Here is a 25,603-nt window from a genome sequence, read left to right on the forward strand (position 1 = left end):
TGTGTAAGAGTGTCCGGTATCATTCTCAATCAGCGTCTTATGGAAAGACTTGAATGCTTCTAGGAAACCAGTCTGGGATGATTTATTGAATAGTTTTAATGGACATTTTGTCAGCTCATTTCCTGTAATGGACCTTTTGTCACTTGTGGTCATAATATTTCTTGGTGTAACTGTCAAACCATTTAGGAGTTCTCTCTATTTATCAATATTTCTTCAAGCTTTCAGCACAAGGTCTTTTTTCAAGACCAGTCTGCATGAACAAAGCACTGAATGTTTCTGAGATGCAGAAGTGCTTACTTACCTTCCTGCAGGGGTAACAGGGTGACGGCTGTGCTGAGACGGCCACTACCCAGACTGACCAGGTGGGGGTGCTCTGCTTGGAACCTCAGTGACTTGCCCATCTCGATCAGGTCCAATGGAGTACTCTGGTAATGACACAAACAAGACAGAAGAAAACTGCCATGAGACCTGAGACATTCATTTTAGATGAGCCTTATTTTAGAGGATACACCACTTATGATTGCTCAGTCCTAGCACTCCCTCATCCTTGCATTTCAGTGACTGCATACCCATGTCCACATTGCGATCTTCCTGAGAGCAGAGTCCCAGTGATCCCCCTTCTTCTTTACTCCTTGAAGCGTTACTGGAACAATAGGGCAGACTGGTCTGTCTGTGTCTGCCCAATCTAAGCTGTGTTATGTCTGCCCACGGCCCACACCCCACTGCTCCCCTTACAGGATTAATAAGAGGCTTTAGCTAGACAGGATAAGTGGGTTCACCCCCCCCCCCCCTCCCCCTCCCCCTCCCCCTCCAGGCAAGCTGGGAGAGACCAATCTGTTCAGCTTTGAAGACAAAAGCACAAGACTGTCCATGCGTTTCAGTCAAATATGGACTGGTCTTACAGTACACTATCAGGACACTAAATCATGACATATGAAAGCATATTTAATAACTTCAAATGTAGGCCTATTTGACATGTTTTCTTGCATTTGAACCAAGTCTATGTACTCCATATGTAGCCTGTAATGCATAGAAAGAAAACAGAGTAGCTTTATGGCATCTAGTTGACTCACCTTTGGACTGCTTACATTAAATTAAGGTCTTGGCATCATGCCTTTGGAGTCTGTCTTTAAGTAGTTACAAGTTCCCCTGCTCTTTGAAGAAGGTAAGAAGATAAAACCAGTGTTGCCCAGATCAAGCAGCCAATATGCCAGAAGGCACTGTTTCAGCCTTTCACCTGCAGTTTAACAAGCTAGATAAGTATTTCCTGTGCGTGTGTGTGTGTAAATTACACAGACACTACTACTTTTATTGTAAGTACTTGATAAAGCAATTTTAGAAGCTTTACTTGTTACATTTTACATGATGAAATGCTTTTGCTATAGCATAATTTGCTCCCTCTGGATTTAGTCAGTAACCACTGATTTCACCTCTTGAGCCCAGACCTTTCGGGCTCTCCTGTCTGTCTAAAGTTAACCAACATTTCTCTCCTAGAATTCAGAATGTCACAGAAGTTTATTTAAGCCATTTCTCCTCCCTGGCCACCTCCTGACCTTCGCTGTAAGCGCTGGTTTTATTGTTTGCTGACCTTTACTACGCTTTACCACACTGAACTACGCTTTACTGTGCCTTACACATTGTTCCTTATGGGTCAGTCACTCTTCAATATTTTTCTTTTGATTTCTCATGACAGCAAAGTTGAATAGATCTGCACTGCTTTCTGCATGTGAAAAATGGCACCTGACTCACACCCATGGCACCTGAGTTACCTGTAAGGCACGTGCACACACACACACACACACACACACACACACACACACACACACACACACACACACACACACACACACACACACACACACACACACACACACACACACACACACACACACACACACACACACACACACACACACACACACACACACACACACACACACACACACACACACACACAGGACTCACCTGTAAGACCTGGTGTTGGCGAGTCTGTCGTCCATTATGTTCCAATACGTTCCTTTTCAGGCTGTCCATGTTGTCTGGATTGTCAATCACACCTACTGGCACATGAAGATCCTGACAGAAACACACACAGAGGAGAGGACACACATGAAGACATCCTGTTGTAACACACATACACACACACACACACACACACACACACACACACACACACACACACTCATTATAGAAACACCGCTCTCCTTAGAGATCCCTGCTGTCCCAGATAACAGTTCAACTAGAGAAATTAAGATCCTAAAATATATAGTAATCTCATTGATTTGTAACTTTGTAGGCTGTCTATTAAGTGATATGAATGGATCCTATAGGCTCTATCGCCATCTCCTGACCATGAGACAGAAGCTGTATATATTTGTCCAGCTGATCATTTGTTAACGTAGGAAATATGCTGTCAGCTTTTTTGATGTTCAATATTAATGAACGTTGCCTACATGGACAACAGTAGAAGATTACGCTAGCACCATCCAAAATGTCACCCTATTCCATTCATAGTGCTCTGGTCAAAATGGAACAGGGTGCCATATGGCACACACACATGACAACATACACGCTATACATGCACATGGATTTAGTACTGTAGATACAGTGGGGGGGGGGGGAGTATTTAGTCAGCCACCAATTTTGCAAGTTCTCCCACTTAAAAAGATGAGAGAGGTCTGTAATTTTCATCATAGGTACACTTCAACTATGACAGACAAAATGAGGAGAAAAAAATCCAGAAAATCACATTGTAGGAAATTTTATGAATTTATTTGCAAATTATGGTGGAAAACAAGTATTTGGTCACCTACAAACAAGCAAGATTTCTGGCTCTCACAGACCTGTAACTTCTTCTTTAAGAGGCTCCTCTGTCCTCCACTCGTTACCTGTTTTAATGGCACCTGTTTGAACTTGTTATCAGTATAAAAGACACCTGTCCACAACCTCAAACAGTCACACTCCAAACTCCACTATGGCCAAGACCAAAGAGCTGTCAAAGGACACCAGAAACAAAATTGTAGACCTGCACCAGGCTGGGAAGACTGAATGTGCAATAGGTAAGCAGCTTGGTTTGAAGAAATCAACTGTGGGAGCAATTATTAGGAAATGGAAGACATACAAAACCACTGATAATCTCCCTCGATCTGGGGCTCACCCCGTGGGGTCAAAATGATCACAAGAACGGTGAGCAAAAATCCCAGAACCACAGTGAATGACCTGCAGAGAGCTGGGACCAAAGTAACAAAGCCTACCATCAGTAACACACTACGCCACCAGGGACTCAAATCCTGCAGTGCCAGACATGTCCCCCTGCTGAAGCCAGTACATGTCCAGGCCCGTCTGAATTTTGCTAGAGAGCATTTGGATGATCCAGAAGAAGATTGGAGAATGTCATATGGTCAGATGAAACCAAAATATATATTTTTGGCAAACACTCAACTCGTCGTGTTTGGAGGACAAAGAATGCTGAGTTGCATCCAAAGAACACCATACCTACTGTGAAGCATGGGGGTGGAAACATCATGCTTTGGGGCTGTTTTTTTGCAAAGGTACCAGGACGACTGATCCGTGTAAAGGAAAGAATGAATGGGGCCATGTATCGTGAGATTTTGAGTGAAAACGTCCTTCCATCAGCAAGGGCATTGAAGATGAAACGTGGCTGGGTCTTTCAGCATGACAATGATCCCAAACACACCGCCCGGGCAACGAAGGAGTGGCTTTGTAAGAAGCATTTCAAGGTCCTGGAGTGGCCTAGCCAGTCTCCAGATCTCAACCCCATAGAAAATCTTTGGAGGGAGTTGAAAGTCTGTGTTGCCCAGCAACAGCCCCAAAACATCACTGCTCTAGAGGAGATCTGCATGGAGGAATGGGCCAAAATACCAGCAACAGTGTGTGAAAACCTTGTGAAGACTTACAGAAAACGTTTGACCTCTGTCATTGCCAACAAAGGGTATATAAAAAGTATTGAGATAAACTTTTGTTATTGACCAAATACTTATTTTCCACCATAATTTGCAAATAAATTCATAAAAAATCCTACAATGTGATTTTCTGGATTTTTTTTCTCATTTTGTCTGTCATAGTTGAAGTGTACCTATGATGAAAATGACAGTCCTCTCTCATCTTTTTAAGTGGGAGAACTTGCACAATTGGTGGCTGACTAAATACTTTTTTGCCCCACTGTATGTGGTAGTGGTGAAGTAGGGGCCTGAGGACACACATTGTGTTGTGAAATCTGTGAATGTATTGTAATGTTTTAAAATTGTATAAACTGCCTTAATTTTGCTGGACCCCAGGAAGAGTAGCTGCTGCTGCTTTGGCAGCAACTAATGAGGATCCATAATAAATACAAATATGGGATCCACATACTGTCTATCAGGCATATGGTGAAAGGCAATTTCAGCAGGACAGGAACATTGTCAAATTCACACATTTATCAAGAGAACACGTGGTCACGCCTACTGCCTCTGGCCTGGCGGACTCACTAAACACAAATGCATCTTTCGTAAATGTCTGAGTCTACTGGCTTCCAGTCTAAGCGCGCATCCACTACAAGACCATTGTGCTTACCTAAGGAACAGCATGAGGAACTGCCCCTACCTACCTTCAGGCTATGCTCAAACCCTACACCCCAACCCGAGCACTCCGTTCTGTTCTGCCACCTTTAGGTCTCTTGGCCCTGCCACCCCAACAGGAGGGTAGCTCTCGCTCAACCCAAGTTCTTCTCTGTCCTGGCACCCCAGCACATGCAGCACTTGATCCCCGCTCTGACTACTGACGTCTATGTCATTGAGGAAAAATTGGCTTTGTGATGCCTGTGATATTGTGGTTGTCCAACTTAGTACATTCATCTTAAGATAGCTAACTGTAAGTCACTCTGGATAAGAGCATCTGCTAAATGACGAAAATGTAAATAATTATATATTTACCCTGGCTGCTTCCCCTCACCATGGGTCACTGTCTTTGACTCAGCCTCACACCACACACAGACACACACACAGAGATACTGTAGATAAGGCCCAGCTGTGGACACGTTCTCACCGCAGTGAAGAGGAAAAGCCTCTGAGGATCAGACATGTCTACTGCAGTATACACAACCCATAGACGTTGTAGACACACAAATACAAACGATAGACAACTCTGAAGAGTCATGTCTGTCTGGTCTGCTCTAGCTCAAGAATCCTCCAACCATTCACTCACTCACTTTTAGTCTCACCAACATTCCATAACTCTGAGTTGATCTGAGCCCAAACAAAACTTAAATAGTCATAAATATTGTTCCCTGAAGGAAGGAAACAAGGTACAACACAACTATGGGGAGTTGCACTGTCACCCACTTAAAAAAAAACTGAAGAAAAAACTCAACTAAAGAGAGAGCCCTGCCGCAAGCTGGATAAGCAAAACAGACAAAAAGCTGGTCACATAAACTAATATCTTGGGTCTGCTCAATGTACTTATGCAAAGCTTGTATTGGACACAGGGCATGCAGCCCATGTTGCTCTTCAGAAGCAAAAGGAGTAAATCAACTATAAGTTGGTTAGCAGATCCACCACCAAGTTGAGGCAACCGGGAACATGCGTCGCCTGAAGCGAGAGCATGTGTGCACTGCTCCCCAGCAATAGGGAGCGAGACAAGGTAAGGAGGGAGAGAGACCTCGTCTCCTCCTGTTGGTTGATGTACGCCACCACTGACATACTGTCGGTTCTGACCAGCACAAGCTGGCCCGACAAAAGCACGAGGAAGCGCCTGAGCGCCATATACACCGTTAGGAGCTCCAGGTTAATGACATGCAGTGCGTTCCGCACCACGCCCCCCTAGAGACTGAATACGGGACATTAGCATGGCTGTAGCAATCGACTGTATTAGCTGGTGGCTTGTGAGCATTCTGAATTTGTCGACTCTGAAGTGCCTGTTGAAGGCACGTAGGTCTAGAATGGGACACAAAGTCCCTTTTCAGAACCAGAAAACACCGACTATACCAGCCGTCCTGGATCTCTGACATAGGAACCACTCGGATTGCCTGCTTCTGGAGAAGGGAGGATATTTTCTCCCCCAAAACGGGCGCTGAGGACTTTGAAACAGGCAAAGTGATGACGTACAACAAATTGTAGCCGGACCCCAACGTCCATGTTCCATGATCCAGTGCGACACCGTGCATGCGCCCCCCATTGGTCGTGGCACTCAGTGAGCCTTGCGTGAAGTGCCATCTGAAGGGGTAAGGTGCCATCTTGTGGACAGGGAGAGACTGATTATTTTTTCAATTTCCACCACTGTTGACAACCGTCTGTCTGAATGTGGAGAAGAGACACCTTTCATTGAACTCACAACCCTTTTGACACCCGTGAACACTGTGGAACTTGGGGTTGAAAATGTTTTGTTTATGTGCCAAGGTTTGCCTAAAGCCCCGGGCCACTCTGGGTACAAGGGCTCCTACGATCTGTGATGTACCCCGATTGGCAGTGCCCAGTGCTGAACACACACACACACATACAATTTCATTATCATGGAGGTTACTCTACTGGCCAGTCATAGGTACTGGTGACAAAGCGCCTAGTAACCTAGCTGGGAATGGGACAGACGGCTTCTGTGGTAACAGATAGGGGAGATTTGTAATTTAATCTAATTAAAAGTATTGAGCTGGAGACAGACAGCTCATTACAGAGTTCATATGAACTACAGAGACTGTGTGTGGAATAATAGCAGGGTCATTCATGTCCAACCTGCACCTTTCTCGACTCCGCTACCAACAGCCAATTGCCTATAGATGCCCATTACATGTATCACTAGACACCGCATAGGGACTAATGAGCCACAGGCACGAATCAGCAATGAATCTCAGTAATGACCCAACTATTGGGGAGGGGGGTACCTCCTTGTGGATAGAGAACGATTTGCCCAACTTATTACTCTCACCCTGGGGAGATTGATATAACCCTTGGACCAAGTAAACACCGTGGAACACAGTGTAACAATGGGGGGGGGCATTAAACCTGGACAAGCTTCCAACATACAGTACGTTGTGCTTCCATGAGACTGTATAGCCTGCATGAAGCCCGTCTCCCTTACAAGCATACAGGGCTTCAGTAATGGCTGACGTAGTACCCTGTTTGGTCGTAACCAAATGTGGGGACACTGTTGTCACAGTAATGCTTTTGTCGCTCAGGCCCGTGCCCCTTGCTGGCTGCTTCCTCACCTGAGGTGCACGCAAGCACCGCTTCCTCCACTCCCTCCAACTCCAGGATATGGAAATAGGAATGGGGTTCCCATAACATCGTGGGAAAGTTAGTAAGTCAGGCATGTTAGCCGACATAAGCCAGTAGACTTTTTAGTCTAAGCTAGGCTACCTAGTCTCGTTGACCGCAGTCTCAAAGAGCATGACAGTGCTTGCTTAGCTAATCTGGTCTCGAAAGTGTACGTAGGACTGGATCATGAATGTGGGACCGGACCCTTCATCAACAAGTCTGGGAAGAGAGGCAAGCGGTGCTTGTCCAAGGCAGACACAGGTTTTCGGGTGTGTACCCACTGAACCTGGCCACCCTCTCTCTTCTGAGTAGCCTCCCACAACCGGAGACAGAATGCACAGGAGCTGGGTTGAGCGAGGGCACCTACCAGCATAGCCCTCTCTAGAATGTTACAGGGTTGTCAAGAGAACCTGAGCCGTGGACTAGGGGAACAGAGCCAGCTGCGGACAAGCCACTGTTACTGGCACCATCTCCTAGTCTCTCACACAAACTGATTCAAGCGAGAGCAGCCAGAGCACGCACCGAGCCGAGACATACAAGACAACACACTTGAGTATCTTTTTATTCATTTGGGCATGGTCGCCAACCCAAACCCGGCTTGTTAGCCTTCATCGTTTCAGTCGCGTTGGCCATCTTACTCATTGCTACAGCCAGGCCGAACGATCAAAAAAATAATACAGTGGTTTGTGGTTAGGAAACTAAGAGAACAAATACAAACTCCAGCACACAATGTCCAGGGGGTGAGCACGCGCTTCCACAAAGGGACAGTTTAGTTGGTGCAAAGTCAGATAGTTTTTAGTAGTGTGAATCATTCCTGCTCATATCGAGGTGAAGAGCGGAAGAATTGATGGAATTAATCCAAATCTCGGGCTTATCACCTGTGGAAGGCGGGACTTTCAGTCTAAGTTGCGAGAGTACAACTCCCCATAGTTATGTTTTACCGAGAGTACTGACTGAACTGTATCTATAGAAAGACGGTTGATATGATCAGTTGATAGCTGATGTTGCACACACTGTTTTTAACTCTAAACCTTTTATGGCTACCAGTCTACCATACACATAAAATGCTCTATGTCACAGCAGTGACTGTGTGGACTGCTATGTAGACTCCACCTGCTCATCTCTACTCCACTCTAGTCTCTACACTTGAATTTAAGTAATTGTCTCCCATTACAAATATATCCAGTGAGCTGTCTCAACCACAAACGGAAGCAGACAAACATTTAGCATAACCCTCCATTACCACCTACTTCATCCATCTAGGATGTTATTTTAGAAACCTAAACCATATCCTATGGTAAAGTTAAACAAGGCAACAGTAAATATGTCGTCCCCCACGAAGGATGCAGCATCCTTGGGCCAATCAGTGTAATTTTGCAAATGACAGATCTCTATGGCAAGATGCATCATTCACCCATGTTTCATCAGAATTGGTTTAATGGTGTCTGAGATATCACCTGGGTTAGCTAGATTCATATCCCTGAGCATGTGTGCCAAATTTCATCACTCAATCGAACAGACCAAGAGATATAAACATGTGCCTGTTATAGCACGACCGTGTGAGTCTTGGAGGTTTGATGTGTACCAAATTGTGTTACAATATCAATATCATTGGCTGATTTATAAGCACTTGTGTGCCAGACCTTGCCCACGTAAATGTTTATTGGTCAATAGCAGCCATGTTTTAGATTGTAGTCTGTAAAATGTTGTATTAAGAGGCTAATTTGTTCCGCGTGAGGAGAGGGACCTGTGTAACGAATTGCAAGACTTTAGGTTATATAGGGTGAGGGGTGTGACCTTTCAAATTTAGCATTTTCAATTATGTTATATAGCGCCTGTCAGTCGGTGTCAATTTTGTAAATGCGGATCTCTATCCAGACGCATCACCGAAGTCGAGCCAGTGCTGTCTGAGATATCGCGTGAGACTAACTTACGAACGCAGTAAAGTACGAACAGACAGAGACAGATCCACATTGTGGGGAACAACTCCTAAAGCAAACAATAAATGATGATGACTTTGTTCTGGTTATCTGGCAGTTTTATGGTTTCTATGGCTAAAGAGTAGATAAGGAACACACCTTAAAACACCTTCTCTCCTTCCCCCTCAAAAATGCTATCTGCGGACAACAACTTTTCTAAAGCCTCTGTCTCTTTCTCTCCCTCTCATGCATGTTCTGCATTTTATCTGGGAGATTGCTTGAATTTGGAGCTTTGCTCGCTCAAGCAAGAAAAGACAGAGCGAGTGTGAATTTCAGGAATCATTTCTCACAATACGATAGTTGTTGGAGATAGTATGACTGAGAATCCTTGGTTATGCTCAGTTGATGAAAATAGTGGTTTTATCTTTACTTCATTATTTTTTATCTTTATTTAACTAGGGAACTCAGTTAAGAACAAATTCTTATTTACAATGACGGCCTAGGAAGAGTGGGTTAACTGCCTTGTTCAGGGGCAGAACGACAGTTTTTTCCTTGGCAGCTCAGGGATTCGATCTAGCAACCTTTCGGTTACTGGCCCTATCCACTAGGCTACCTGCCGCCCCGGTGATTATACTATACTAATACAGTGGTGTTACCTGTTGCTTTCCCCCTTATAATCTTGTGCATATAACTTTAGAGTAATTAAGCAAAATAGGCTAAAAGCATTTTTCTCCCACTGTGTCTCCCTCGGTCTCTCTGTGATGTCATATCAGCCCAGGCAGCTGGGTAGTGCCACATGGGCATCTCTGACAATCCTCTCCAGTGTTGGATTCTCAGAGAGCCAATAGCATGGAGAACAGAGTATCCTCCTGTCCTGTTCACCACTGGCTCTGGCCACTGGCTCCTTAACCCTATCTTACCCTGCCTTTACCACCCTGCACACAACACAGCAACAGTAGTCAACAGACCCATCCACACAGAGGAATGGACTGAAGAACTCAGACACAGAGGGACAGGGAGCATTGGACAGTGTAATGTGTCACACACATAGTCTCATACACACAGACACAGAAACACACACACACACACACACACTCCTACACAGCACAGGCCACTCTGATCTCATACAGTGCACACACCCATGTGGGAGAGATGTCTCATGCTTGTAAACGCTGGGCCTTCCTCTGTAACGTGTGATTACGGGGGCAATTATGCCACGGGCTGCTAGAAATAGATCTAGCCAGCCACACAGTCTGGGCTCTGCTCTGGGCTGATCCCTGCTCCCCTTTCACAGTAAAGAGAAATGAAATTAGGAAAGAGAGAGACAAGGGGACATTGGAAAACGGAGAAAAACTTGGATACTGTACATCTAAAAAGCACATGTATAGAGTGGCGCTGTAATAGAAAATGTACAGGATTTAAATGAATTGACTTCTGAGTATATCAATGATCCCCGATGTATAAAAGGTCAATACTGCTAACATGTCAAAAACTTCAGCGGGTATAGCAGACAATCACTCACCATCTCCACTCATAGGGAATACAAGTTGCAGTAAAGTTCTTGTAATTTCTGTAATATATTCCACAGAGCTTTTGCAGCAGCGAAGCGGACACATGGTTGTTTACGTCTAACCTCTCGTTCACTTCAGTCACTCACTAAGCTGAACTCTAGGGGGCCCCAGGGTGCAACGTTACACCCTCGTCATTAATGACTGGGGGGCAACAACATCAGAGGTGTCCTCCGGAGTAGATATGCCATCAGGTCAAAGGTTGTACCTCCCAGGACTTCCCTAAACTTCCTACTCAGACACCCTGTGTAACCCTTGGGTGTAATTTAAAGTTCAGCGCCAACATCTGTGGTCTAAACACACACAGAACAAATAGCCATGAGGTCAAGTCAAAAGGAGAGAGAGAGAGTGAACTTGACCTAACCCAATCTGTTCCTCATCCACAGACAGTCCTACCATTGATCGGGGAGAGTTGAGGCAGGACAGATGAGCCCAGCTGGACAGCCCAACAGCCCAACTCTGGTTTGCTATGGATACGAACCACTAATAACACTGAACACTCAGTGTTTCCAGTGTTTTTATAAAAGCAGACATTGACAGTCACAGGAGGTCGGGGACCCACAGTGGAAATACGTGGAGTTGTAGCGTAGGCGCAGGAAGAGGAGGAGACAGAAAAGAGGGAAAAGACCTTGAGTCATAAGTGGAATTCCACCAGGCAGCTTCCTGCTGTTGGTCTCTGTATTGTTGGCAAAACAAAGGGGGGGGGGGGCCAAACTGGAAATGTGGTAATATTTGCAAATTTTCAGGACCATTTGGGAATGGTTTTATATGACATAGATGATCATTGTTGCGTTGATAATGACATACGTATAGAGATACAACTATCGTTCCATAGGATGTGAGAGAATGTATGAGCCTGTTGTTGTGATGTCCCTCAGGAACAATCAGAGAGAGAGAGAGAGAGTCCACTATCTCTGATCTCTCATGTCTTTTCCCATGGTCAAGCCCAAAGGAGTGATGTAACAAATGGAGTACAGATGATGGATCATAAAAACATAAACAAATAAAGGCAGACAACCAAGTAACCAGATGGAATGGATTCCTCCAGGATCCGGCCGAGAAAGCAGGGCTGTTTCCTGTGAGCCAACCCAGGGACGTGGAAGTCTCTTGGGAATGGTGAAGTGGATGCTCCAGCTGGACCTCGAGAAACCTTTCACTAAACATCCACCTTCAGTCTGCAAGGAACATCTATGGGGATTTTAATAGATATGTCTAGTATGTTAAATAGTGAGAGTTCAGTTTAGCTATTAAAGAGGTGGTACTTAGAGACGGATATACAGTGGGGAGAACCAGTATTTAATACACTGCCGATTTTGCAGGTCTGTAATTTTTTATCATAGGTACACTTCAACTGTGAGACATGGAATCTAAAACAAAAATCCAGAAAATCACATTGTATTAAGTTGATTAATTTGCATTTTATTGCATGACATAAGTATTTGATACATCAGAAAAGCAGAACTTAATATTTGGTACAGAAACCTTTGTTTGCAATTACAGAGATCATACGTTTCCTGTAGTTCTTGACCAGGTTTGCACACACTGTAGCAGGGATTTTGTCCCACTCCTCCATACAGACCTTCTCCAGATCCTTCAGGTTTCAGGGCTGTCGCTGGGCAATACGGGCTTTCAGCTCCCTCCAAAGATGATCTATTGGCTTCAGGTCTGGAGACTGGCTAGGCCACTCCAGGACCTTGAGATGCTTCTTACGGAGCAACTCCTTAGTTGCCCTGGCTGTGTGTTTCGGGTCGTTGTCATCCTGGAAGACCCAGCCACGACCCATCTTCAATGCTCTTACTGATGGAAGGAGGTTGTTGGCCAAGATCTCGCGATATATGGCTCCCTCTATCCTCCCCTCAATACGGTGCAGTCGTCCTGTCCCCTTTGCAGAAATGCATCCCCAAAGAATGATGTTTCCACCTCCGTGCTTCACGGTTGGGATGGTGTTCTTGGGGTTGTACTCATCCTTCTGAGTGGAGTTTAGACCAAAAAGCTCTAATTTGGTCTCATCAGACCACATGACCTTCTCCCATTCCTCCTCTGGATCATCCAGATGGTCATTGGCAAACTTCAGACGGGCCTGGACATGCGCTGGCTTGAGCAGGGGGACCTTGCGTGCGCTGCAGGATGTTAATCCATGACGGCGTAGTGTGTTACTAATGGTTTTCTTTGAGACTGTGGTCCAGGCTCTCTTCAGGTCATTGACCAGGTCCTGCCATGTAGTTCTGGGCTGATCCCTCACCTTCCTCATGATCATTGATGCCCCACGAGGTGAGATCTTGCATGGAGCCCCAGACTGAGGGTGATTGACCGTCATCTTGAACTTCTTCCATTTTCTAATGCGCCAACAGTTGTTGCCTTCTCACCAAGCTGCTTGCCTATTGTCCTGTAGCCCATCCCAGCCTTGTGCAGGTCTACAATTTTAGCCCTGATGTCCTTCCACAGCTCTCTGGTCTTGGCCATTGTGGAGAGGTTGGAGTGTGTTTGATTGAGTGTGTGGACGGTTGTCTTTTATACAGGTAACGAGTTCAAACAGGTGCAGTTAATACAGGTAATGAGTGGAGAACAGGAGGGATTCTTAAAGAAAAACTAACAGGTCTGTGAGAGCCGGAATTCTTACTGGTTGGTAGGTGATCAAATACTTATGTCTTGCAATAAAATGCAAATGTATTACTTAAAAATCATACAATGTGATTTTCTGGATTTTTGTTTTAGATTCCGTCTCTCACAGTTGAAGTGAACCTATGATAAAAATGACAGACCTCTACATGCTTTGGAAGTAGGAAAACCTGCAAAACCAGCAGTGTATCAAATACGTGTTCTCCCCACTGTAAGTACTGTAGTAGGAGTACTATGTTCATTTGATACGGAACTTTCATAAGAGGTTCAAAGTCCCAAAAGAGGAATTCAAAGACATGTTATCAGGGCCAGATTACCGAACGGGCATGCAGGGCATGTGACCCGTTCCCTCAGATTAGGGCTAGCACAATTATTGTCAAATAACTTTACAAATGCATTTTTATTACATTTAATTTTTTTGGTACTTTTAAACCCCTTTTCTCCACAATTTCGTGATATCCAAATTGGTAGTTACAGTCTTGTCCCATCGCTGCAACTCTCGTACGGACTCGGGAGAGGTGAAGGTCGGGAGCCATACATCCTCTGGAACACAACGCCGCCAAGCCACACTACTTCTTGACACACTGCTTGCTTAAACCGAAAACCAGCTGTGCCAATGTGTCGATGGAAACACCGTACAGCTGGTGACCGAAGTCAGCGCACATGCGCCCGGCCACCACAAGGAGTCGCTAGAGAGCGAAGGGACAAGGAGATCCCAGCCTGCCAAATCCTCCTTTAACCTGGACGACGTTGGGCCTCCTCATGGGTCTCCCGGTCGCAGTCGACGGCGATACGGGATCGAATCCGGATCTGTAGTGACGCCTCTAGCACTACGATGCAGTGCCTTAGACCGCTGCGCCACTCAGGATATCATAAAATAATTTAACTAGCAATTATGGACAATAACTGTGAACCCCCCAAAAATCTACATAATCATCTTAATACATTAATTTTAGGAGAAAGGGGATTCAATGTTATATTCAAGTAGATATACAGTAGTTTATGCAATAGCCAGGAAGTGGGTAAATTGGTAATAATTTTAAGAGCAGAACAGCGCGGTTGGGAAGAAGTTCCAAGTGTTCAAAAGCATTTGTTTTGGAGACAGGGGTGTCACCGAAGCAGTGTTGTATTCATTAGGTATGTCATAGCTCATTTTCAAAAGATGCATTATGATGCATTACAATCTTAAAATGTTTTTCAACAAAAATGTAAAATATGACAATAACAGAGGCCATTTGCATGACAATTAATCGTTACCCAAAATTCCATAATCGTCACAGCCCTACCCCAGACAGCATATGATAGCAAAATGTGTAGAATTGCAGGAAATTAGTCTTGAAATTGCACATTTTTCTCTCAGCCTCATGGTATGTGTAGAATAGTAGGACATTATCTTTTATTTTATCTTTTACTTTTATTTTATCTTTTAAACTGCAAAATCTTCTTTTAGCCTCTTAACAAAATAGGATTATAAAACTGCACATTTTTCCTCTCTGCACCGTTGCAAAATTTGTTGAAATGCAGTAAATTAGCTGAGTCCCAAATGCGGTAGTCCAGCCTATATTTTATAGTTCAAAGTTACCAATCAAAAATTCCAATCTATTATTACTGACTCCTTGGAGACCTCTGGATCTTAATTCAAAGTGTTGGGTATAAGATCAGTCTCTGAGATTCCAGAATTTCCCACCACAAATGCTCACCATAAAGTCTGGGTCTGGGGCACATTATCAGTAGAGGATAGCATGTCCTCGTGTGACCACACTTCTCCTCAGTTCAGACCTGGGTTCAAACACTATTTGAAACAATTCCCAACACTTGTTCGAGCTTGCCTGACTTAGTCGACCAATACAAGAGATCCAAAACTGTAAACCCAGACCATCTGCAGGCATTCCAGACCCGCTAGAGCAAACGCTCAAAGTATTTGAACGATTTCAAATAGAATTTGAACCCAGGTCTGCTTCCGTGAAAAAGTATGGTTGCCCCGCTGCACGGTGTGCCAGTGTGTCTGAATACCATAGCCTCATAGCCTCGGGTCTGAAAGCTACACTTATACTGGGGATGAGTCAGTCTTTCTCTGGTTCTTCTCGGCCAGTATGTGTGTGTGTGTGTGTGTGTGTCCATGTTTATGTGCAAGTATGTGAGAAGGCCGGTTGCCTCCTTGGCAATGGCGCATGATGGAATGTGTGTTTGTTCAAAGGAAGGCTTGGACAGGGGGAAATGGGATGGTAGAACATTGGGAACACATTATTCTACTGTTGCACATTTTTGGGTTCCAAATGTTTTGTTGTGTATTATGTTGTCAACGCTTCGCTTTTCCTATCCACGGATTCAGAGGGCTCCACATGTTCCAGTCACTTTCCTTTGGCAGTGAGAGCTCTTTTCACTTTGGAGATTATGAGGCATACTGTGAATAGAGTCAGCATTAAAGCACTTAGGCATGCACACTGTCTGGGAAGGTAGGGGTCCGGGGAACACAGGTGGGATGGGAGTTGTGGTTGGATCAAGCGTAAACAGAGAACACATTCATGAGCATTAACTCAGCTGTCTCCAAATAGCCATTGAGAAACAATGAAAAGAAAACCATTTAGAATCAATAAAAAAAATATGCTGTACACAGAGTATACCAAACATTAGGAACACCTTCCTAATAATGAGTTGCCCATTTACCCTCTGAATGACACACATACATTTCTCAAGACTTATAAAATCCTTCTTTAACTTGTCTCCTCCCCTTCATCTACACCATTTGAAGTGGATTTAAGAAGTGACATCAATATGGGATCATTCACCTCATCAGTCTGTCATGGAAAGAGCATGTGTTCTTAATGTTTTGTATACTCAGTGTATTTTATATTCCCAACCCAACACATGCGGCATGGCAGCTACTATAAGGATTGCACACCTGGTTATATTTCTAGACAGCGGTGAGCAGTGACTTAGTGAGTACTAAATGGAGACAGACTTGGCCTAGAGGAGAAGTTATTTCCACCTAAACTGGAGCACATTCAGATGACTACAGTTCTCGTGCTTCGCCACGGAAACCCATAATCCAGCTGCTTCAATTCAATTAGCTTCAGGCAAGTTTCTATTCAGTGAATAAACAAGAAGTTGTGAGAAGTGGAAAAAAATGTGTGCTTTTTCTTACAATTACATATGGCTTCTAATCCACACGTAGTGCTTCTGTCCCAATGGTGGGAGCACAGCAGTTCAGAAAGACAAGTTCTTCTTTTTCAGCATTTTACTAAAATAACATTGCACACTCACTACACACTCAAATTCACACTCTTCTACTGCAGTCTGAGAAACAATTGATTCAAGAATGCAAAGCTGCAGCAAATTACCGAAGTGCCAATGAAGCAGCTTGATCTCCCACACATGAAAGCCTCCATTCACCGAGCCTGCTGGGTTTGGCCCAGAATCACATTGGCTTACTTACACATACACGGAGGCACGCACACACACACCTGTGGTCTCTAGTCCTCCACCAATATCCGGCCATGGGAGTTCAACAGCTGTGTTTCTTGGCTATTATAGTGCACATGTGTAACTTGGACTAGCACAAACATGGCACTCATACTATAATCACACCATACATCTGATCTGAGCATTCAGAGTTTCAGAAATGTCAATGCCACCAGACATTCCTGGTTGATCTTCCACAATTATAAATATGAGCGCTCAATTGGTGGAGCTCTGTGGTCTACTCCTACTGTGATGGTCAGCACACACACAGTGCAGGAATAAGTGGGCCATGTGAGACTAGGACACACACTGGTACAATAGATCCATTATCCTTCTGCTTGAGGTAAGACAAAGCCACCACTCTATCCCAGCTCTCCCTCTGCATTACACAATGCAATATTAGTATAGTGTGTTGTCTAGTATCGCCATTTCTACCCTTTATTTGTGACCAAAAGTATGCATGATCTACTGCTTGTATTCAGTGATGAGTAAATATGACATTTCTCTCCTTAAGTTTTTCCATTTCCCCTGACACTTTCTCTCTTTACATTTTTCCTCATTTTTTCCCTCAATCTCACTCAAACTCATTCTGCAAACTAAGGGGACAAATACCCTTTTGATGCTTACAAGCACTGAAAGACAGGTTGCACGGTGTGTCACATATACACTGAGTGTACAAAACATTAGCACACCTGTTCTTTCCATTACATAGACTGACCAGGTGAAAGCGATGATCCCTTATGGGTGTCACCTGCTAAATCCACTTCAATCAGTGTAGATGAAGGGGAGGTGACAGGCTAAATAAGGATTGAGGCAATTGAGATATGGAATGTGTGTGTGTGTGCCATCCAGAGGGTGAATGGGCAAGACAAAGGATGCAAGTGCCTTTGAACAGGGTATGGTAGTAGGTGCCAGGCACATCAGTTTGAGTGTGTCAAGAACTGCAACGCTAATGGGTTTTTCACGCTTGACAGTTTACCGTGTCTATCAAGAATGGTCCACCACCCAAAGGACATCCAGCCAACTTGACACCCCTGTGGGAAGCATTGGAGTCAACATGGGCCAGCATCCCCGAGGGATGCTTTCGACACCTTGAAAAGTCCATGCCCTAACGAATGGAGGCTGTTCTGAGGGCAAAAGGGGTTGCAATACAATATTAGGAAGGTGTTCCTAATGTGCTGTACATTCAGTGTACATTTAATACCTCCTTACACAAACACAGCAAATAGAATGAAAATATAATTACCTGGTCTCAGAAGAGTTTTTAGTCATAGAAATGGTCAAATCCAATAGTTTTCAGAGACAAGGCATGATTCCAACATTGCATGAGAGAGAGAGAGAGAGAGAGAGAGAGAGAAAGAGGAATGTCCTAGCTGGTGATATCCTTACGAAGACGTATCCTGATTGTTTTTGTTATGCTGTCTCTCCAGTGAAGAGTTCACTTTAGTTTACACATTCTAAAAGTGGTTAGAGATTAACACATTGTACAGACTGTCAGACAGAGGATGGGAAAGAGACAGCCAGCCTCTTTACATATCTCTCCCTCCCTGCTCCCACCCTCTATCCCTCCCTTTTCTTACAACCACTCTCTTTCCCTCCCCATCCCTCTTTTCTTTTTTTTTACCATTTGCATCCACCCACCCTTTCCTTCTACTCCTTTTCTTGCTCTCTCTCTCTCTCTCTCTCTCTCTCTACATTCTCTCTCTCTCACCTCCCTTCTCTCTCCCTCTCTGAGCTAACACAAGGGTGTTATTTATTCTCTAGCTGAGCGGTAGCCCACTTGTTCGGACCCCTGCACCAGAGAGAGAGACATTTAACTGAGGATGAGACAACACATTGACACACTCAGATAAGACAGTTTGATTTGTGCCGTCACAGGGTTCCAGAGTCATATTTCTGCTGAAGACTATAACAATATAGCAATGTGCACCTCTTGTTTGACATAATCTGGGTTAATTTGAGCTGTTTGACAGATTCTCTCTCCTTCTGTCAGGAGAGTTCTCCATCCCTCTTTGTAATATCTAATTTAGGAAGGAAGGTAATATGGTAATATCGGGAAAGGAAACATAATTTACAAAACACACCAACCATAACTAGCCTCGCGAGCCGCCTGATGCCGCAAGCTTACATTAGGTCGCGAGACCAGGCGGCTCCTGAGACTAAACCATGACCACAACACAACCAGAATAAACCCAAAAGATTATGAAAACAATTTTGGAATGGTTAACAAAAAAACTTTGTGACATATGTGAATGAGAAACGGTGTGCTCTTAAATTTAGACAGCCTTGGAGAGAACGACAGTACGGAAATAATAGTTAATGCAGAAGTGGAGATTTTCACATTTTTTCCCTCATAGATGGAAATTGTAGACTCCTGTTTCTCTTGGACATGTTGCCTAGGACGCCGTAATTGGTTCCTGCTGTCCTGGGTTTGGTTCAGTTCTGTGGTGCGTCATGCTGGTTTTGCCACAAATAAAACACAAACATTCCCTCTACCCCTTCCACTGGGTTATGGGCCTTTCTCCCTCCTATGTCTGTAATGTGCGTGGAGTATACTACATTACTAAATCTGGGGTTGAATTGTAAATAAATTAACTTTATAAACATATTCCACTCACAGACAGCCATTAATTACCCAGAATTATTGTTATTGGTGGCAGGGAAATGTACAGTGCAATCGGAAAGTATTCAGACCCCTTCCCTTTTTCCACATTTTATTACGTTACAGCCTTATTCTGAAATTGATTAAATAAATAAAAATCCCTCATTAATGAAAACACAATACCCCATAATAACAAAGTGAAAACAGTTTAAACATTTTTGCAAATGTATTAAATATTTTAAAAAACAGAAATACCTTATTTACATTAGTCTTCAGACCTTTTGCTATGAGACTCGAAATTGAGCTTAGGTGCATCCAGTTTCTATTGATCATCCTTGAGATGTTTCTACAACAGGTAGCAATCGGTTGAAGAGCATGCATTCAGTTTTACTTGTATTTAAGAGCAATTGGAGGCCACAGAAGGAGAGTTGTATGGCATTGAAGCTTGCCTGGAGGGTTGTTAACACAGTGTCCAAAGAAGGGCCAGAAGTATACAGAATGGTGTCGTCTGCGTAGAGGTGGATCAGAGACTCACCAGCAGCAAGAGCGACCTCATTGATGTATACAGAGAAGAGAGTCGGTCCAAGAATTGAACCCTGTGGCACCCCCATAGAGACTGCAATGACATGACACCCTGCATCCTAAATGGATACATAGCCCACCGGTTAACATCCAAAAACAAGGAATGGGAGAAAGTGTCTCAAAATGCACCATAGGAACTTCATTGTCTGATACCAAAACAATCACCATAACTAGCCACACATTACAATACTGCATTTCCCAGGAAACACTGCAGTCTCACCATGAGTCTTAACAGATGGGGTAAGGTCACAAATTGACAAAGTTCTACTGTATTATAAGAGCAGGAAGCCCTTTACCTCCTTTCCCATGCAGTCAAAGTTAAGCTCCCTAACTTCCAATGTACGGCCACAGGGAAGAATTCAATGAAAGCTCTCATGAAGAACATGAAAGGTAGGCAGGCTAATGGAGGGGGTAGCTGTTCTAAGGTGATTTGAATGTTTTAATCAATTCACAAAGAGAGCTAATTAGCAATACATTGGGGGAGTGGGGTGGGGTAGGGATGAGGTCCAGTCCATCCAGAGTGGAATTTACCAACAGCATATGACCGGTATGAACCGGTATGAACCAACACACAAGGATTTATCACCCTTGGCGCCACTGTTCAGTGACTGAAGGAGCACACTCATTAATTCATCGATTTTAAAGCATAGGACTTATAAAAACCATCAATGCATCACAATATTTGTGTGACTGACATCTGACTGATTTCTTGATGGCCTTCAGAACGACACACAGGAGCGAGGGTATGCCTGGGAGGAATGTTATACTAGTGTCCCCTTGTGGCTAAAACAATGAAGTGCAGTCCCTCTGCCAATCCTGCTTCAAACGGAGAACAGGTTCAAGTTCACTAAGGATGCATTTACACAGGCAGTCCAATTCTGATCCATTGTTTAATTATTGGCAAAATATATGATGTATCAATCAATCAAATGTATTTATAAAGCCCTTATAACATCAGCTGATGTCACAAAGTTCTGTACAGAAACCCAGCCTAAAATCCCAAACAGCAAGCAATGCAGATGTAGAAGCACGGTGGCTAGGAAAAACGCAGGAGAAAGGCCAGAACCTAGGAAGAAACCTAGAGAGGAACCAGGCTCTGAGGGGTGGCCAGTCCTCTGCTGGCTGTGCCGGGTGGAGTTTATAACAGAACATGGCCAAGATGTTCAAAATGTTCACAGATGACCAGCAGGGTCAAATAATCACTACAATGGTTGAAGAGGGTGGAACAGGTCAGCATCTAATTGGTCAAAATACCAAATAGTAGCAGAAGATTAGAATTAGGCTGCCTGTGAAAACACACCCTAATATCCAAACTGCTCAAAATAGACTTATATATTGCCTTATATATTGTATACTTATTTCTCATCCCTGTGCCAATCTGCCAGAGTCTGTTATGTAGACGAGAGGGAGTGAGGGATGAACCCAGAGCCAGTGAAGGGGAAGCAAATACTTTATAAATGAGCTCTTTGTGGACCTCTTGAACTTAATGGACTTTGCTCTCTCAAGAGAAGAACGTCACATCCGTGCCAGGAAAAATATCTCCCCTGTAAAACTCATTCATTCCTTATGGCCGGCTAAGGTTTCTAAGAAAGGCATTGTACATACCTGAGCTGAGAGTTCTTGAGTACATGCTGGAAAGTACACCGTACAGGGCAGTGAAGGCAATGACAACAAAGACCTATTATGGAGAGGACCCAGCTGATGCTGAACAGACTTATAATTATAATGCAACTCCTCATCATTACGGATGAAGACCAAGAGACTCAGGCAATGATGTTTGTAACAGAACTTCGAGTTCTTCTGCCGCATCATTGGAACTCCCTACATCTCACTCCCATCTCTGTAGAGCAGACCACACAAGTCCAATGCACAAGTTTCCAACCCTTACACAGAGAGAGAGTATGATCTGAGGAGTTCAAGGCAATCATCATCTATTGTAACAAGCCACATCACACCAGAGGTCTTTCTGGCTAGGGCTGTCAAACTAAGCAAATTACACTCTCTATGACCGAAGACATTTGATATGCATATTTAGGGGAAGGGGGATACCTAGTCCGTTGTTCAACAATGTATTCAACTGAAATGTGTCTTCCGCATTTAACTCAACCTATTGATTTACTGGTATGTTCATTTGTTGTTTGTGACTTGTGACTTACTGATGATGCACTGCCCTTAAAGTTAGGCTGAACATATCTTTTTACTTGTGTTTTATATTACATGACATTGCATTTTATGTATTCATACCGCTTGACTTATTCGACATGTTGTTTTACAGCTCGAATTCAAAACGGATTAAAAAAATTAAAACATCTTACACACCGACACACAACACCCCATAATGAATAAGTGAAAACATGTTCAGAGAAATGTTTGAAAATGTATCGGAAATTAAATACAGAAATATATCATTTTACACAAGTACACCCTTGAGTCAATACTTTGTAGAATAACTTTTGGCAGCAATTACAGCTGTGAGTCTCTCTCGGTAGGTAAGTCTAAGCGCTTAACACACCTGGATTGTGCAACATTTGCCCATTATTCTTTTCAAAATTCTTCAAGCTCTGTCAAATTGGTTGTTCATCATTGCTAGACAACTATTTCCAGGTCTTGCCATAGATTTTCAAATAGATTTAAGTCAAAACTATAACTCTGCCACTCAGGAACATTTACTGTCTTCTTGGTAAGCAACTCCAGAGTAGATTTGGCTTTGTGTTTTAGGTGATTGTCTTGCTGAAAGGTGAATTCATTTCCCAGTGTCTGGTGGACAGCAGACTGATCCAGGTATTCCCATAGGATTTTGCCTGTGCTTAGCTCCATTCTGTTTCTTTCTTATCCTGAACTCCCCAGTCCTTAACGATTACAAGCATACCCATAACATGATACAGCCACCACTATGCTTGAAAATATGGAGACCGGTACTCAGTAATGTGTTGTATTGAATTTGCCCTAAACATAACACTATATATTCAGGACAAAAAGTTACATTTTTGGGGGCAGTATTACTTTAGTGCCTTGCTGCCAACAGAATGCATCTGTTGGAATATTTTAATTCGGTACAAGCTTCCTGCTTTTCACTCTGTCAATTAGGTTAGTATTGTGGAGTAACTCATTCTATCACAGCCATTAAAACTCTACTCTAACTGTTTTAAAAAGTCACCATTGGCCTCATGGTGAAATCCCTGTATCTTTGTAGTGACTGGGTGTATTAATCCAACATCCACCATGCTCAAAGGATATTCAATGTCCGCTTATTTATTTTTACCCCTGTACAACTAGGTGCTCTTCTTCGCGAGGTATTGGAAAACCTCCCTGGTCTTTGTGAATGAATCTGTTTGAAATTCACTGTTCGACTGAGGGACCTTACAGATAATTGTATGTTTGGGATACAGAGATCAGGTAGTCATTAAAAAAATCACGAACACTATTATTGCACACAGAGTGAGTCCATACAACTTTAAAATGTGAATTGTGAAGCACATTTTTACTACTGAGCTTATTTAGGCTTGCCATAACAAAGGGGTTGAATAATTATTGATACAGGACATGAGCTGTACATTTTTAAATTGGTAAAATATGTTGAAAAACACAATTCCACTTTGACATCACAGGGTATTATGTGTAGCCCAATGACCATCAAATTATCCAATATAATCCATACGTTTTAAATTCAGTCTGTACCAGAAAAATGTGAAAAAAGTAAAACGGGTGGGAATACCGTTAATGGCACTGTGTTTCTTCATATGTACCAAGATGTTGAAATAAACCTAAGCTAAATGAATAAAAATAAAATCAGGGAGAAATTATCAGTGTTTTTAATTTTAAAGTATGCCTACTAGTACAGCTGCATCTGCACATCAGTGTATCTAGCATACATCATATCTAAATGAATACACCCAATAAAACACAATATTTGTGTGATCAGTAACAAAATAAACTTGCATTGCGTAATATGATGCCAAATAAAAAACTAATAACTTACCTTGAATCTGACCCTCTTGAGCTTTAGTCTGGGTGCTGGGTGTGAGGAGAAAGCCTCTCCTCTGTCACTGCAGTATCCTGGGATAATCATCATCCCTGTCTTTGTGCCATCATCCAACTGAGAATCACAATACATCCCCAGGTGTCTCCCCTTTAGTTTTCCTTACAGGTTCACTCCACGACTGTCACACCCCAGCCACAATAAGAAATACAGAGGAAGAAAGCCAATAGTCCAAAAGAAAGAGCTTCTTCCTCAGAACTAATAACAGAGAACACTTTATTCCAGGAGAGCCCTCGGGTTGTGGCCACCATCCGACATACCTCTCTCTCTGAGACACTGTCCGTCACACACCAAACAGTACGTCCATTAATTTCCAAAAGGCGACACACCCGCTCTCTCGTCCCACGCACTCAAATAAGGAAGTTGCTGCCTCTCTAACCTTCTCCAGATACTAATTCCATGCATTAGTGTGTGTGTGAGGCGCATGGAAAACACTCCCTAGCTATAATAAGTCTGTCTTTCTCTCATTAGAGTTGTAATATCCTGCTTTGATTTAGCTATATGCATTCAACTCAACTCACCCTCCAATCCTCCTGTTTTCAACTCTCTACGTATTCCTGATCGTGTCTCCATCACACACGCTACGAAAGCTGGTCAGGGAAGCCAAATCATTAATCCCTTACTTTCTCTCTCACACACACACACACACACACACACACGCTCTCTCTCTCTCTCAAGTACAGAGCAGTAAACAGATCATTTCGACATGCATTCTCTGCCACTGAAATCCCTTTATAAAATGCACTTACGACAGAAAAGGGGTGGAATAAAAGCAAAATAATGTATTTCCCCCCCAGATTCAATCAGAACTTGCCCTGTCCCTGTGGAGGGATCATCCTGTTGCTCTAGTGACCCGAATATCCTCTGTGGAGGCAGGTTGAGCTCATGGGACCGCCTGTTCAGTAGGGAGAAAATGTTTAGAAATTGAGTGAAACCGGGAGGTACTACCTGAACTTGCCCAATAGAATCACTTTGTTTTTCTTTTTGCAAAGCGTTCTGCTACAGCTCCCTCAAAGCTTCACCTCAAAAAGGTTCAACACATACACCATGACTGGGACTATTTGAATCATTGTGTGTACTAACAATTGGCCTGACCAACCAGTGCCCCCGCCCATTGGTTAACCGGGCTATCTGCATTGTGTCCCGCCACCCACCACTCTTTTACGCTACAGCTACTCTGTTTATCATATATCCATAGTCACTAACCATATCTACATACTACTACAATCAGCCAGACTAACCGGTGCTTGTACGTAGCCTCGCTACTGTTATTTTTCCAATGTCTTTTTATTTCTTTACCTACACATTGTTCACCTAATACCTTTTTTGCACTGTTGGTTAGAGCCTGTAAGTAAGCATTTCACTGTAAGGTCTACTACACCTGTTGTATTCGGCGCACGTGACAAACGTTAAACTCTGGTCTTGAAGTTCACTTGCACATCCATTCCATATCAAATCATGTAAACCCCCCCCCGCGTGCTGTCACTACTCTAGTAATCACAGAACATAGTACCACATCTATCACTACTCAAACACACTGATTGTGGAAACCATTTTTTATATGCAGT

General features: G+C 43.4%; 1 protein-coding gene across 12 annotated transcripts in view; it reads right to left on the reverse strand.

Moving 5' to 3' along the window:
- Positions 1–24,972, reverse strand: part of phldb1a (pleckstrin homology-like domain, family B, member 1a) — an 84,287-nt gene extending 59,315 nt beyond the window's left edge. For 4 of the 12 annotated variants that reach the window (XM_052457461.1, XM_052457468.1, XM_052457466.1 and 1 more), the window contains exons 1-3: positions 23,976–24,970; positions 1,966–2,076; positions 302–425 (exon numbers count right to left, since the gene is read on the reverse strand). In XM_052457461.1, the coding sequence (XP_052313421.1) occupies positions 302–425; positions 1,966–2,076; positions 23,976–24,110 (370 nt within the window). In that variant the 5' untranslated portion in view covers positions 24,111–24,970. Of the gene's footprint in view, positions 1–301; positions 426–1,965; positions 2,077–10,685; positions 10,818–18,058; positions 18,349–23,975 lie in introns of those variants that run through there. The other 8 variants (XM_052457469.1, XM_052457460.1, XM_052457459.1 and 5 more) reach the window with 7 other exon arrangements.
- Between the last annotated feature and the right edge of the window lie 631 nt (positions 24,973–25,603).

The sequence above is a fragment of the Oncorhynchus keta genome, chromosome 11 (assembly GCF_023373465.1).
Source record: "Oncorhynchus keta strain PuntledgeMale-10-30-2019 chromosome 11, Oket_V2, whole genome shotgun sequence".
Classification (NCBI taxonomy): Eukaryota; Metazoa; Chordata; class Actinopteri; order Salmoniformes; family Salmonidae; genus Oncorhynchus; species Oncorhynchus keta.